Consider the following 17036-nt stretch of genomic DNA (forward strand, 5'->3'; position numbering starts at 1 on the left):
CCGTACAAGACCCTTTCTTCATAATCCACAAAGACAAGGTGGTCCTCAGAACACATCCTAGGTAATCACCTAAGTTCATTTCAATGTTCCATTTTAATCAATCCATGGAACTTCCTACCTTCTTTCAAAATCCATCCAACTCAGCTGACAGAAGCCTCCATACACTTGATGAACGGAGGCCGGTCTTGTACTATGTGAGCAAAACTAAACCCCTAAGGAAAACAGACCAACTCTTTGTTTCCATAGCACCTGGGAGAGAGGGCGATCAAAACGCCATCTCCAAATGGATAGCCAAGTGCATACAGCTCTGCTATTCCCTATCCAAAAGAGTTTTACCTTTCACTCCCAGGGCTCACTCTACCAGAGGTACCGGAGCTACCTTAGCCTTCATTGTATACATCCCTCTAGACGCCATTTGTAAAGCTGCTACATGGAGTTCCATTCATACTTTCACACAGAATTATTGCATTGACACTCACTCTAAAGCAGATTCACAGGTGAGACAAGCGGTTCTAAAACATCTATTTGCCGCTGTCCCTTCTCACATCCCACCTCCTCCTCCAGATACTGCTCGCTAATCTATGCAGAGCATGTGATCTAAGCAGATCCACAAGCCTCAGAAGAAGTACATTACTCACCGTAATCGTATTTCTGATGCTTGTATTTGCTTGGATTCACATGCGCCCACACTTCCTCACCTACTGGAGTCGAAGGTGCATGGAGGTTTTCTGGTTTATCGCTGTTTCTGCTTTATCACATCTGTACTCACGCTACACTTCATGCAACCGCATGACGGAAACAAACAATCGGAGGGACCTTGACGCATGAATGACCATGGGTACAGTACACGTTGCACTAGGCATAGTATTACTAACATGCCCTGTTGACATCCGTTTTCGACTTTCGAAAACCAATTTTGTAATACTTCATGACTACCACTAGTTGTCGGACTATGGAGAGCATGTGAATCTAAACCGATAAAAGAATCAGAAATACGATTACAGTGAGTAATGTATCTCATATATATATAATGGAGCACAGTTATGGTGGGTGTTATGGTAGGTTTAGAAGGCTTGAAAAAACCCTTTTCCCAAGAAGTGTGAAAGCCGAATTAGCCATTTCAGCCAAGTCACACAAAGGTCAGCCCACCCATTATCCATCACTGAAAGTTAACCGCCAGTTAAGAATCATATGGGCAATGCATTGTGGATGTGCATATTAGCGCAAATGTCAAGCTCTCTTGAAATATCTTTGAATGCTTGAGAGCGGCCTGTCTTCGGTTGAAAAATGCTATGTAAAACCATAGCACTGCCCTGTAGACGGACATTTTCATGGCTTCATATTTGAACTATTGGCTGTCTGGCTTTAAACTGGGGGTGATCTTCCATGGATGGCTAATGGGTGGCTCTGTGTTGTGCGACTTGGCTGAAATGGCTAATTCTGTGTCTGACTCTATTTTTATTTTAAAAAGGCCCTCTGGGCTGTGCCAGCATGTGACCGAAATTAAAATAAATATGAAGCGCGTGAAAGTGTGTCTTTGTTTTTGTACAAGGTTGTATGTGCATTCTACTCTGGCCAGGAGACAGTAAGCCCAGTGGACCTCTGCCGATCCCATGAGCCTCCAGGGAAAACATTGTTTTTTGTTTTTGTTACTGCACTGTTTGCCCCTTGGGGAGCAGACGGCTTTTTACAGTTTGTTCTGAGAAATCTTCAAATATACAAATATGCAGTGAATTTAATGCTTATTCCTTGTAGTGAGGTCTAACAGGTTTTCTTATTTTTCTTTTCCCCCCCAGTCACTTTCACTTTGGATAATAGAACTTCAAGTCCCCAGCTCAGTGTGGCACGTGATCGCAGAAGTGTGAAGTACAGAGAGATGCCGCAGAACCTCCCCAACAACCCTGAGCGATTTAATGGAAAACCGTGCATCTTGGGGTCTCGGGGATTCACTTCGGGAAGGCACTACTGGGAAGTGGAGGTGGGTGGTGGGATCTATTGGACGGTGGGAGTGGCCAAGCTATCTGTGAGAAGGAAGGGCCCTTTCAAGATTAGACCCCATGAAGGCATCTGGGCTATAGGGTTGCTGGGCTTGTATATGGATCAGTACTGGGCATTCACAAGTCCGGATACTGCGCTAGCTGTCGACGAGAGCCCTCGAAGGATCGGAGTGTATTTGGACTATGAACAGGATCAGTTGTCCTTTTACAATGCTGACAGCATGGAGCATATCTTTACTTTTGAATGCAGCTTCCAGGAGAAGGTACTGCCTTTCTTTTGTGTCGGTGCTTTAGGAACTGAGATCAGTCTGTAGACATATATATGTAAAGATGCAAAATATCTGCCGTTACTTCCAGCCCACCTTGCTCCAGACGCATGGGGTGTCCTGGCAGCAGAAGACCTCACTGGAGCATTCATTGTGCAGCAAAATCATATTTTAAAAGGAAGGGCCCCTCTCATTGGCCCCCCATTTTTGGATGTTGCTGCGTTAATGCTCACTGCATGGGGCGAATCTTCATTTCGTTGTGATAAGGTGTCTCAATCTTGTTTTTAAGCTTTAACAATAAATTGGTGTGGGATTTTTCAGCCGTATAATGGCCCTGTATGCGTTGTGGCCAATACTGTCCAATTTGTTTTTAAGCTCGAAGCAAGAAAGACATAAGCCCCTGCCCTGCCCCCAAGACATGTTGCAGCCCTTTGCAAATCTAGCTTCTAATTTAGCAAACCTTGATGTTCCACATCTCTAATCAATAGCCTTGGATGCTGGTTCTGGGTCTGTGCGTTGCTGCCTTCCCCTCTGCTACGCACTGTTAAAAGCTACCTTGGACATGATGCACGCTACCCCTCCCTACTGTGAAAAGTCCACACAGACCAAGAAGAATCCTAACCCACGACTATAAATTCAACCCGAGAAGATGGAGTAATGAGGCTCAAGCCTGGGTATCCAAAAATCACAGCTGATGGATACAGATAGATCAGCAAGAAGAAGCCAAGGCACGCTAACCCGTTACCGGTGTATCGCACGTAAATGCAGCTTCCATCCGTACACGTGAACAAAAAGGGAGGGCTATTCAGAAGGTGCCGACTTGAACATTCCTTGCATTACTTTGTAGTGGATTGGCCAGAGAAATGCTTCATACTTAATGATTCATACCGCTGTACATATTTCGTTAAAAATCTGAAACTAAATGCTCACGAGTCCCTGCAAAAGGGGTGTGGCCTCCTTCACGATTTGACTTGCGGCCATATTGCATGGTGAGCCTCGAACTAACTTCCATATTCATTGGCATCATTAAGACCACCATCTGGAATGGAAAATCCTGCAGGCCTGACGTGTGAGCACTTGCTTCAATGCTACACGTCACCAAATGTTAACGGGGAAACGCCCACTTCCTGCAATGTGGCTACGTGTCCAGTCTTGTGTGCCTTCTGGAGGTCACGAGGCTGCGCTGCTTTGCACATGAATGATGCAGTCTGAACTGCAGGTGGGCAGGTTCAGCTTGGGCTCATGAGAGCAGCTATCATACTAGACCTGTATATTTTGCCCATCGTACTAGGTTGCTAGGAAACCAACAAATGTCATTCTTATTGAGTAATTGTATGCGCAGTTATTGTTTGGTTATCCTGAAAATATGGTATTAATTCCACCCATAAGGACCAGAGATGCATAGCCCTGTAACATGCGGGTCAGTGGGGGAGGTCCTCGAGTGTAAAGGGCTATGTGACCTGTTGGAGGAGGGAATGATGGCCCACTGAAAATTGCACATCTGTGTGACCAGGTGATCTATTTAATAAATATAAATAGTTCTTTAGATTCTCAGGAAAGGTAGTGATGGTTTAAGAACATACATCCAAAAGTTCTTCCCAATATGGTGACATTTTAAACATTCCAAATCATTTTATGAGAAAAAAAAACAATTGGTTTTGCTATTAAGTGGTCATCTTGCCATGGGTGAGTTTTGCTCTCCTCTACAAAGCCATTTAAAAAAAAAACAAAAAAATCGATCTTGCGATTATTGCAGGAGTTAACATTGCGATTTAGGAAGATGTGTAGTAGGCGTTGCCGCTCTTGCTTTTAGAGGAGGCGGGTGCTGGCAAACATTGGCAGCTAGCAAAGGGTTTGACGGGGAAGGATACTTGGAATACACTATGCACGTTAAGTGCCTTTCTAGAACCTTCAGCAGAGGAGGAGGAATGTGGGAAAACACATTTTCAGTGCATACAATAGTACATGCTAGTGTAGTGGGAACCTATTGTATGCGAATGAAAAACTGGTACATGTTCTAGGAGGCGCCAAGAACCTTGCTAAATAGCAACCATCAGACTGCAAGAGTGTGCTAGAAGTGACCAGCAAAGGACCCTTTTCATTACATTAATGGAAATGCCTGTTTAGTATTGGCTGGGTCGGAGGGTTGAGGGGGGCCTTCTGTGGACCTTTCCCTGGCGGACTTGAAATATTTTAAAAAGAAAATGTATTCTTAGTGTTGTGAACCTTACTTCTTAAAAACGTGTTTGTGCCAAAATAGGCAACGCTGTGCGACATCTTGGATTCTTTGAGGCACACTCCACCCTGGACAGAAGATGCCCTCTTTTACACCAAAGTTGATGTATATTAATCTTCCTGTACAGTGTATGCACAATGTGTAACTCACAGGAGCATTTCTACCAAATGTCTGTCAGAAATGTAGTTTTTGAGACTTTTCTAGCGCCCTCTTGTTTTCCTTGAGTAGGAATGAACATTTCAAGCTTCTAAACTGCCCTACAATGGACACTGCTTTCCTTTCGATATCTACCATGCAAGTTCATCCTGAACCCAGAAAGCATAAGCCCATATTAAGGTAGTCTGACAACCTGTTATTGGAGACTGTGCTGTGAAAAGATGCTGGCATTAAGGTAGTCCATTTGCTTTTGCCTCTAAACGGGCAAGTCGGCAAACCACGAAGAACCGAGCCAAGAAATGGGTAATGAGGGCTGGGTAGTAGGTCTGCTTTTACAACCCTGCCTGTGTGACTACTGTGGCTGTTGTTTCCCCTGCTGGGTAGCAACTTAATAGGAAGTGTAAAATATATTGTCAACCAACCCTCCCACCCCCCTCCCACACACACTTTAAACTCATGGTGCTTTTACTTGTTATCTAACAGTGTTGGGATTTGAGCATGGACATAGTCTGGAAGGTAAATGGGGACCATGAAAGGGGAAGTGTGCTGGCTGTCATGGATGGGGCACAGCATGAACCAAGAAGAGAAAGGGCATGGGGCATGGATACATGTTCATGGAGGTGGAGACAGTGTTGCTAGCAGAATGATTAAGCGGGCCCAAGTCATGCAGCGCCGGGGATGGACCTGGAACATGGGAATGGGTGCAGTGTCATGTGGGGGCAGGAAAGCTGGCATGTGTAAAGAGAATAAAAGATGGTAAAGGGTGGGACATATCGATCTTGGTGGAGTAGCTGTTGGATACCAGGGTAGAGTAGCTATATGGCAAGTGGTGGAGCAGTATTGTTTGGCAAAAGTATTTTTACGGTCATCTTCTGCAGTGTTGTCTGGTTGAGGGGGAGAAGTGAGATGTAGTGGGATGGACACCCTTTAACCTTAGCAAACCTTTGTGGAACAAGCATTTTATCCTCCTTGTAATCATTTGTAAGGAGAGAGGTGTCTGTCTGTCTGTCTGTTAAAGCTGGGCCGAGATGTGGTTTGTTTTGTGTTCTCATCAAAAATCCTTGTTAACGATGGTTTCTGGGTATCCTATCATTCCTGTACCCGGCTGAACTAGTCTCCAGATGTATTGGGAATCTGAGTTGGGATGTGCAGTTTTAACTGGTAGTGGAGACGGTTCTCCCCGCACCAACCAGCTTCTTTTCTTTTGATTGCTAATTCTCTGGCTATCTACAAGCTGTACTCTCCTCTTCTTTCTAATATTGGTTCCTTTTTAAAAACCCTTTGCTTCCTCCTCCTCGTATTCTAGCCTTTATAGTGAGATTTCATTTGTAGAGTGTGGGGTGAGGGTGGTATTATGGCTGGAAATGTTCTGACTTGCAAAGCTGTGATCCACATTTTCTCCATCGTTGGCAGAAGGGAGCCTCCATTGCGTTCCACAAGTCACGCTGGCAAAGGGCAGCAGAGAAAATTGTCTTTCCCATGCAGGGAAAGTCTGAAGCCTGGCGTTTTAAGCAGTAGCTTCCTTGATTTATCATTGATTTTTCCTCCTCTCCTCCCTGCACCATGTGATTGCTTACTTTGAAGCCACTTGAGAAAATAAGTAAGTTTACTCTACTTTTTAGGGCTAGTGCCCTAAATCTGGAATCGGCGGCGGAAATGAGAATGTGGTCACCAGGACATCTCTCATATGTCCTCATGGTCCTCTTAATCGGGCCCTCCTTTGTAATGCAAATACTCCCATTTAAGTGTCGCTAAAACCTAAATCAATATGGGCGAAAGTGATTTCCTTCATCTTCATTGGTAGAGTTGGGACGGTGGAGTACCCCAGGGCTGGGGGTGGCACTCGCCAACCTCTTGTGTGTGTGCAACAATAATTCACGACCGACATAGTTGTGACTGAATTCAAACGGTCGTCCACCATACTCTTAAGTAAAGTCTCTGTCCTGCAGACCACGGGCTGGGTTTAATTACTTCATTGTCGCCTCACTGGAGCTCTGCTAAACTGAAGGGGTTGGGTGCGCTGAGTTATGCACTTTTTTTTTTTATTTTTTTTTTAAAGGGTCTATTTCCTCCTTATGCTGACACCAGCAAGTTAAACAAACGTTTATTTGCGTCTTCAAATTTCATGATTCAGAAAATTGTCATAAGATGCAAATTCTTTCTATTTCTTACTCTTTAGGGAGTATAATCTACGTTTATAAATAGTGATCTATTTGGTATTTCATTGTAATTCTGCACAGTTCATCAAGTTATGCTGAATATTGAAAATATTGCACCGTATAGTTTACCTGCAGCCAGATCTATTTTGCTGTTATTTTAAATACAAATCTGTTTCATTTTCTGTTATTGACCATTGCTTATCGGGCTTCAATAAAGAGTACTTCTTTGTTTTCAATTCCTGTGTTGCTTTTTCCACTGAGATACATTCCATACTGCGGCTGGTTGCAACTAACCGGCAATATCCATTTGCTTAATTATGTTTTTTTTAATTGCACCAACATATGGTATACACCACTTTTGCTGAATGGTACGTCACAGAATTCGTGTTTGCTGCATTTATTTTACTGCAGTTCTTTCCACCAACAGGTAGTTGTTACATTGGGGTAAGGTATGTCGTTGGGGGAGTTAAAAGGGAGGGGTCCTAAACTTTGTGGTTAAAAAAAAAAAAAAGAAAAGCAGTAAAATCGGCCAAAAACAATTATGGTATGTTGCCATTCGAACCTAGGCAATCAACCGGGAAGCACACCACTAAGGATGTAAAGCCACATCTTTGCTTTCCTGAACTAAGGGTGGTATTTTATTAAGAGGAATTACCGAGCGCTGGAGAATCAAGAATGAACAGCCTGGCCTGAACAAGAGCCTGCTGCATGTGTCTGAATATGCCATTCAGTAGGGCTGCATCACACACAGGATACTAATGTGTTAGGCTGGTTCCTTTATCTTGGCAGGCACCCGTGGAAAATGCGGGAAAATACCCCGACACAACAGGCAACTGGGGTGACAACATCGAATACACAATATTGTTCCCCTTGGAACATCTGCATCACTGAAATGTGTTTAATAGTGGCAATCTAGATCAGTTCATAAAACGAGTCTTCAAATCACGTGTATTGCAATTGAGCAGTGTTTGCCAACTATAGTGGTGGTGTGTTTTCTTAGGCCTGGCCACGTGGGTGTTATTAGCACAGATCATTTAATCCATCCAGTCCCTGCACATTCTACCCTTCTGATCACTCTCAGGACACATGGAGTGCAATATCGCCTTACTCTTTGATGGTGCCGCTCGCATCCGGCAATGTGGACACAGAGCAAGTTGCTCACCCGCAAAATAACTCCAGCAAAGTGCACTCGCATGTTGTGGAAAAGAGGTGTCCAGCCATTGCTTCCAGAAGACAATAAACGTCTCGGAAACCATGGAGATGTAAATGTATTATTAAAAGAGAAAAGGCTTGCATTTAGAGCTCCATTTGCTTCCAGAAAGAATTATTTAATCATGAATGAGTTTTGGTACCCCAACACAACATGCTAAATTATTATACAGAAGCCTTTGGCAGTTAGTTCTAAGCCGATTGCAAACTTCACAGCATATGTTGATTCTCATGCGAATACAAGTAGTGCCACTGAGGCTGGTTGGGTGCAGCCTTCTACAACAGTCTCCAACCCCACCGCTTTCCACCCCAAAACACATCGGTTTATCCATGTATAGTTTTAAGCTTGCCTATTTAATAAAACACCAGATAACCTCCAAAGGGTTTCATGTAGTCCAGCATGAGACCAATGTGTTTAATCGGCGATAGGCCAATGCTTTTGCCAAGAACAGCCTTGAGGCCTCAGTGATTAGTTATTTGAACAGCAATGATCTGAACATTAAAACAAACATGAAGTATAATGTAGGAGTTCTCTATAGTTGCAAACTATTCTTAAGCATACCTGTATTGGAATGACTTGGATAATAACACCAATTAATGCGAAGTTGGTCATTTGCAACCCTTTGACTGTCTAACACCTTAAATCACTCTAGTCTTTGCATACAATCGGTAATAATGCAGTAATGGAATCAGGAGAATGGATGTGGGCAAGGACTGGGGCTAATAACCCTCAACACCCCCCCCCCCCCACTCCTCCCCTCTCCCGTTGTAGGATTTTTAATTGTGTAATCCAAACCCTCTAGTCCTAGTCCGAGAGGGGAAAAGGGAGGTGTATATATAGTACCTAAATATTGAAACATTCAGTCTAAGCTCTCCAGCATTAATGGCAGTTGGGCAAACCCTTGCACAGGAATCTGGTATTTCATTTGTGAAAATAAGGCTCAAGCCCACAGTAACCATATACATGGAGCTGTACCTCTCCACAGGTGTTTCATCAATTATGACAAGATGTGGTTGTAAGGCAATTTCCTATTTTGTTAATCGTACGTATCTGTGATCAGACTAATGATCATGACGGTCAAAGATGGACTAAGCAAGAAGCAAGTGCATGGTGCATCACCAACATTGGGAAGGGTTCTTTGCATGTTGCTTTGTGTATATTCACTCATAATTGGGTAATATATGACCAAAATGTTTTACAATTTACTAATCAATATATGGAGCTTTCATTATGTCAGTGAAATATGACCAATCTGGGTTGTAGCTGATATCAAAGACTTCATGATATTATCATTGATACCTTTTCCTGTAAAGACAGTGCTTTCTAACACCTTAAATGACTACTCTTATTGTGCAGAGAATCTTTTATATACAATCAGTAATAAGGAAGTAATGGAATCAAGAGCATGGACGTGGGCAAGGGCTTTCCATTTTATATTGTTGAGTCCACCCTCGCGTAGTTTCTCTGTGGCAATCTTCATGCCTCTCGGAGACCATCTCACCAGAGTATTTAGTCTGCATATTATTAAGCCGCATGTTTCTTCCAATTTTAATCCCAGTGTTCGCAACACTTGACACAGCAGTGACTTCAGTATGACACATGGTATTCCTGTTACTTGGAGAGGGGGGAGGAGACAACCAGGGTAAGGTATTTTGGGGGTTGAATGTTAGGGGGGCTTTTCCCCAGGTGGATGCCCTTGTCCCCAAAAGTGGAGTCCCTCCCTATTTATTTATGTATTTATAATGCGCCGGCAGCCCACAATCATCGGGGCGTGGACATAGACACAGTTAACATAACCATTAAAGCGAGACAGGCAGAATTAGTAAATCAGTGGAGAGCCTAGGCTCATTATTTATTTTTATTTGTTGAGCGTGCTACAGCCTCCAGGCATCGAGGTGCTAATCAGAATTTAAGGAGGTTTACTTAAGGGTTACAAAGAAGCCGCCCAAAGAAGAAAGAACTAGTTGAACAAGAAAGTTTTTAAAGATTTTCCAAACGATTTTAGATGGTGAAGTCTGACGGTGAGGAGCAAGTCGTTCCTGAAACTGGCTGCTTTGACTGGAAAAGATCTACCAAGTCCCTTTGTGAGTTTTATTGTGGAGCCCTCTATCAACCCTAGGCTGGCAGAACAAAGGCATCTGGTAGGTTGACATGGAGGAACCAATGATTTAAGATATTCTGGTGTAGAGCCAAAGAGACAGCGATGGACCAAGTTTGAAAGCGATCCTTTCCCTGATGAACAACCACTGCAGTTTGTGCCTGTGATCCGAGATATGTGCTCTTCTGGGGGTATTGGTCACGATTTGCACTGCATCATTTTGAATTACTTGGTATCTCATGAGATTGGATGCGGAGGCACTAATGAGTAATGAATTACAGTAGTATCTAGTAAGAATGGTCGCTTGCGCAATAGTAGCACAGTTTCTCTCAGAGATGCAGGGGCAGATGTTTTTAAGGAGGTGTAGGTAATAGTTGCCGGTGTGGTTTACAAAGGCGGTATGTGCTTCAGCATTTAAGGAAGCCTCCAGCAGGACTCCTAAGGTTTTTACTTTCTGGTGGATTTTGATTACATTATCTTTTAAAGAGAAACTACTGTAATCCGAGCTCAGTTTGTCCCTATGAGGTCCCCCGCATATTTCCACCCCTAGGGGGATTATTTAGGTGGTGGCCTCACCTCCCTAGCCTTAGAGGGAAGGGCTCACCCCTGGGGAGAAGTGACAGGAACTAGTGAATCATCACATATCCTTCCTCTAATGGTTGAGGCTTCCCCATCTCCCTCCAAAGGAAATCGAGATAGCAAGTCAACATTCCCCTGTTCTTTGCCTTTCCTATGTTCAACCCTGACACAAAAAGGCTGGAGATCTAGGAGCCAACACATTACCCGGGGGTTTTGTATCTTAAGCTATGTCAAAGGAAAATGGTCAGTCACCAATTTGAATTTATGACCAGTTAGCTAGTATCATAAATATCCTATGGCCCATTTGATGTAAGGGCTTCTAATTCGATGGTGGCATTGTTTTTCTCTGGTTGGGAGTTTTCTGCTTACATATAAATCTGGATGTTCTACCCAATCATATTCTTGGGAAAGAACAGCTTCCAGACCCACCTTGGATGCATCTGTCTGTAGTGTAAATTCTTTGTTGAAATTGGGGACTTTCAATACTGGCTAACTACAGAGAATGTGCTTTAAAGTGTCAAGTCTGGCCTGATCTTGTTTTTCCCAGCGCAACATTTGGGGCTCTGCATTCTTCAACTTATCCGTCAAGGAAGATGTTATAGCAGAATATCTAGGACCAAATCGTTGATAATATCCTGTGAGACCCAAAAAATGCCTGCATTGCTCTTTGCTTTCGGTGGAGGTGTTTTCTGAACCGCCTTAACTTTTTGAAGTTGGGGTTGTACCAGGCCATTCCCCACGAAGAACACTAGGTACTTTACAGCTGACTGTGCCAGATGCCATTTCTTTGGGTTACCTGTCAAACCGGCATTCTCAAGGCTCTTATGACTTCATATAAATGAAACAATTATTCAGTTCCTGTACTCCAAGAATACGCCCTCTGTCAGATGGGGATCAAGTAGCGAGAACACTGAGAAATGTGTTGTCTGGCGAGGGGTTAGATGGGGCTCTGTGCTCCTTTTCTGCATTTACGTAACGGAATAATCGAGGCTTTGGTGACTAGCAGTATGAACCCTCCTAGGGTTGGCACCCTTTGTTTTCCAGGCCTCTTCTTCGTGGACGACGCAGTGTTGGCAACATCGCCCATGGGCATAAGACGCACTGTCGCTCTTCGTGAGGACCTGTTGCATTCTAGGCCTGGAGATTAAAAAGAGTAAGATGAAGGTACGAGTTTTTAGAGCCAGAAGGGTAAGGCACGTGAAGAAGCGTGTAGAAATAGAAGGGGTAGAATTAGAGCAGGTGACAGTGTATAATTATTTGGGCCTGTGTTTTGCGGAGAATGGTTCCTGGCGAGATGAAGTCACCGGATGTTCCATGAACCTGACAAAATACAGTGGCAGTATTGGGAGGTTTTATTGTACGCATGGTAAAAGTGCACTGTCACCAGTCCTGGAACTGTATCAGTCTAAAGCTGTATCTGCAGCAGTATACAGTGCAGAGCTCTGGGGCTGTGAAAATTCGGCAAGCATGGGTGTAATCGAAAATACCTTTTTAAAGTCCATAATGTCACAACCCACCAGTGATCTGAATGCTACATCTTGGGAGAATAGCTCAGGGCCAATGTGCTTGCTTTGGAAGCAAGACGACACAGAGCAGCACAGGTTCGATCCCTGGTCCGCGCTTAGAGACCTCTGGGTATTAAGCCTGTTATAAATAACCTATCATATAATATAATCATACATCGCATCTAGAATGTGACGTACGCCCAATAGAGCATATAGTAGCCATTAAACCTTTGTTTATGGTCCCGCATCTGGTCAGCACCCGGCTTAAACGTGATTAAAGAGTTCCTGGCACATTTCCTGGTTTTAGAAGGCAGCCGCACAGTTCCTTGCTGAGGCATATTAAGAGCTGGTGTTCAGTATTGGGCCTTGTTCGATACTAGAAGTGGCCAGCGCACATTGGCACAGAGAGCAGGGATGTGATCAAGGCAGCCTGTAGCGAGCACTATAGACAGGCTTTAGTGACAACCTGTAGGTAAAGATGGCCACTTGAAAGGTCTGCACAGTATAAGGGTGTATTTGGTTATGAGTGTTATTTAGATGGGATTACCCCCGGTCTGTCTGGCTCACTTGTTATTTGACCTAAGAACAGGAACTTAGCTTGTATCCTCCTTCACAAAAAGGTGGAACAACTCCTTGCTCGAGCTCTTAGAGCTGTGGAGCACTGAATGAATCTGTCATCCACTTTGTTGCTATGCCCTAGATAGTGATCTTGGGGCAAAATACGTACTGCCAATTTGCAAACTAAAAGTTATCAGGGGGGTGTCTGAAGCACTGGAATTCTGTAAAAGATGTGAAGATCTTAGCATGTTATACTTTATTGACAAATATATCCATAGGGCATGGCTTAGAAGGAGGGATGTGCTGTGTAGTAATGGGGGTTTTACGAAATAAGAAGGGTTGTTTTAACTGGTTATTACTATCCTGATGTATTTTGGGCTTAGATGTTATCTTTTAGCATTGCCCAATTAGGGTAGTTTTATGATCTTAGTCTAGTAAATTGTTGACTCCTTTGCTTATGCAAACAAAATGTAGATAACTTTAACGTGCTAACTCTACCCCCGCAAAGAAGGGGCTTATGACGTTTTGTATGAAAAGAATCTGATTTTAAGAATTGATTTTTGTTCAGATGATTTTTCTTTAATTGTATGTATTAGTGAATTGTTTGTATTGATAATGTATTTGTATGCTGTTGCTTTTATGGTTTTAAACTGCAATAAAGCTGATGATGAAACAAATGTTCCTTGCCGGTTTGACTGTGGATCAATATATCAAGGTATGCACCACAGAAGTGGAAAAAGGGCAGCCGTAGCTTGTCCATCAGTCTTTGAAATGTTGCTGGTGCCACATGAAGAACTTTAAATTGAAATAATCAGAGTGGAAAAAGATCTCTTGTCTTTGTTGGAGAGATTCAATGGAACCTGCCAATAGCCCTTCATCAGATCAATCATAGAGATAAAAACAACTGATCCCAGTCTGTCAATCCTGGGTGCAGTTTCCTGAAGTCTATACAGAATCTGCTTTGGAAACTAGGACTTTTATTGTAGTTGTTTATTTGTACCACGCCGAAGCCCGCATGCATCAGGGCGCGAACACAGAGACACAGACAAAAGAAGACAGGACAGCAGATACAAAGAATTACTACAGTAGGCGGGTTAATTCACTTGAATAAAAGCATTTTCAGCTTCTTTCTGAAGATGTGAAAATGTGTCTATTCTTAGAGTACGAGGGAGCCCATTCCATTTTGCAGCTGCTTTTGCTACAAATGAGTGTCAAAGACCATTTAGCTTTTTTAACACAAGGAATTCCAACCAGGCCTTGGTTTCTGATCTCAAGGATCGGTTTGGCAAAGAGCTATTTGCTCCTTCAGGTGGCTTGGGGCCGAGCCATAGAGGCAGTGATGGACAATAGACATTGGGCCTCATTACACGTTTGCTGGTGCAGTAACAACGGTACTGTTAAGCTTGCCAGTACTGTTGTTACGGTAACGGCAAACTACGAGTTCTGCTCACGGGTGCCTTTTCGCCCGCCAGGTCTGGCATGGTGGACTGCCACCCGTGAGCAGTCCATGCCGGATCCACCGGCACAATGGTGCCAGTGCATCCGGCCTCCCCATTCCCATTGAGCCCTATGGGGCTTGAATGGGGAGCATTTTTTAATGGCGCCCGGGAATGGGCAATTACTGGGTCTGGTGGGGCCGTAATGACCCAGTTATTGGCCATTCCCAGGCGCTGGTAAAATAACGACTCCGGCGGCCCCCAACACGGCTACTGCCAAAGTCGTAATGAGGCCCATTGATTTAAACGCAATGTGCTCTTCTAAGGCTAACCAATGACGTGACTTTCTGTCTTTGGAGATATGCTCTCTTCTTGTGTTCGTTTTAATGGTTCTTAGTGTTATTTTGAATAGTCTGGCATAGCGCAATGCAGCCCTTGTTGGCTCCGATCAGTAGTGCATTAGCGTAATCCAGTCTGGAAAGAATTGCGGCCCTGGCTATAGTGGCACCGTTTTGTTTTTCACTCATAACTGGTCTGATGCATTTAAGCAGCCTTTTGGTAGTATTGTCAGTTTTTCTTCAAGTAAGCCGCTTGTGCCTCAGCTTCCAAGGATGCCTCTAAGCACCTAACGCTTTGACCTTGTCCTAGACCAAAATATTGCACTTTCTGATAGAGAAAGATGTATAGTCAGCATCAAGCTTGGCTCTAGCTTGTGGTGAGCCAAAGATCATAAGCTCTGTCTTGCTACCGTTTAAACGGAGCCAGTTTGTCATCATCCAGGCCTTGATGATATTGTCGGTATTAGCATCAAGAATGTTATCTTTGTTATGGCACCTGCTGAGTTCAATAACTAATTGGGTGTCGTCAGTGAAGTTGGTGACACACACCCCTAATTTGGCAAGGAGGGTGCAGAGGCACCGCAAATATAGGTTGAATAGCAGCAGGGAAAAACTAGCCACTTGCGGTACACCGCAGCTTATAGGATGAGGCAAGGACAATTGATCTCCCTAGTGTATTTTGGAGCTCCGGTCAGCCAGGAACAAGATAACCCAGTCAATGGCATCTTGAGAACAACTGCCCGATTGTTCGAAGGCCTCTTGGAGTTTTTGATAGTCTAACAAGTCAAAAGCAGCTGGCAGGTCTAAAAGTATTAACATGCCAGCCTTTCCTCTGTCCAAGATATTGAGCATTCTGGTTTGAAGATCAAGCAGAGCAGTTTCAGTGCTGTGCTATCCTCTAAAACCAGATTGCTGCTTGTGGAGAAGGTTGTTTACATCCACAAATGCTTGAAGCTGACTAGTGGCTGCTTTATCTAAGAAATTGCAGTTCATTATCAGGCGTAAATTAAATGGGTTATGCTGGTCAAGGCCAGGTTTTTTAACTAGTGGGGTAACTAACTGTTTAGATGGCTGCTGGGACCGTTTTGTCTCTGAAGGAAGCATTAACCATTCTAAGGAAGAAGGATGCAAAGATGTCTTTATTTTCTAGGATAAGCTTAGGGGGCAAAATATTTTCTGAGCAGGCTGTTTGTCTAGTGGAAGAGAGGGAATTGTACGATCGGACCGAAAAAAAGATCTGACCGTACAAAAAGTCTGAAAAATGCTACCACCAAAGGTTTGAACACCAAAAGTACGTACCTTTTGGTGGTAGCATTGTAGGTAAGTATATATAAAAAAGACTGCGTTGGTGTCCCCCGCAAAACCCTGCTTACTATACTGTTATAGTTTGCGGGGGACACCCCTGCAGCTCCCAAAAAAAGAAAGAAAAGGACCCTGCGGCACCGGTTCCCGATCACGGAAGTGAAAGGGAACTGGCGCTGCAGGGACTCGGCGTGTAAAAAAGGTAAGTAGGGTTTGTTTATGTTGGGGGTGTGTTGGGGGAGTGTTGTGGGTATGCTGGGTGTGTGGGTATATAGGGTTTTTGATTGCGTGTTCGCATGGGAAATGTGCAAACCTTTTGTGGTTCGCACATTTCTCATGCAAACTATTCCGTTGCTGACTTTTCCGCGGTGGAAAAATCACGCAGATCCGAAGAGAGAAGCTTCTTCATATCTTCTAAAGAGAGGGTTTAAACTTTAATGCTTTTCTATCTTTAGTACTGGAATCTGAGTTTCCAATGGTGGGTTGTACTTGGGAGAGAATGTGACAGGAGCTTATAGCTTCTCGTGCTCTTTGGATTTTGTTGCGGAAGGTGAAGTGGACCTTCTCGCAGTCCTCATGTGAGGGCTGAAATGGGGGTGAAAGGGACAATGGTTTTTCAACAGATTTCAAGATCTGAAATAGCTTACCTGTGGAATTGGTGGCTGCAGAGATTTTCTCATTAAAGTTCCTTTTTATCTCGGTCGATTTCTCTCTGTACTGTTTATCCACTTCCTTCCACTTTCTCTTGTTAATTTCTGATGGATCTTTTAACGACTTTCTTTCCAACTTTCTCTTTTTAGGTTGTTAGCTTCTGCATTAAACCATTTTTGGTGACCTGGGTTGGCTCTGACTTGTTTAGGTTTCATAGGAGCATATAAATCGATGAGTTCCTGGGTTTGGTTGTTGTTTATTGACACAATCTCATTGCAGGGATCATCGTCCGAAGTGGAGGCCATGATGATGTTGATGCATTGTGCTAAGATGAGTGAAGTAATATTTTTGAAATTTCTCCTGTGCACTTTTTTTGGTGTGTCTCCAGTTTTCTGACATTGTCTTTAGGGGTCATTGCGAACTCAATTTTGTAATGGTCAGACCAAATACAAGGGATTGTCTATTGCACAAAGTGGTCGAAGCGGTCGGGAGCGGTGCTCCTATACTTTAAAATGAGTTTTACCGTTCATATACTTTTATTTTAA

At 43.6% G+C, this 17036-nt stretch overlaps 2 protein-coding genes across 5 annotated transcripts in view; one reads left to right on the forward strand and one right to left on the reverse strand.

Annotated features, from left to right (window-relative positions):
• LOC138521769 (E3 ubiquitin-protein ligase TRIM39-like) overlaps positions 1 to 7050 on the forward strand; it is a 189521-nt gene extending 182471 nt beyond the window's left edge. The window contains exon 6 of the mRNA XM_069634836.1: positions 1797 to 7050. Within this exon, the coding sequence (XP_069490937.1) occupies positions 1797 to 2311 (515 nt within the window). The 3' untranslated portion in view covers positions 2312 to 7050. The remainder of the gene's footprint in view (positions 1 to 1796) is intronic.
• LOC138521770 (butyrophilin-like protein 9) overlaps positions 1 to 17036 on the reverse strand; it is a 379874-nt gene that overhangs the window by 240997 nt on the left and 121841 nt on the right. The window lies entirely within an intron of this gene.

This window comes from Ambystoma mexicanum, chromosome 13 (genome assembly GCF_040938575.1).
Source record: "Ambystoma mexicanum isolate Mex_15411 chromosome 13, UKY_AmexF1_1, whole genome shotgun sequence".
Classification (NCBI taxonomy): Eukaryota; Metazoa; Chordata; class Amphibia; order Caudata; family Ambystomatidae; genus Ambystoma; species Ambystoma mexicanum.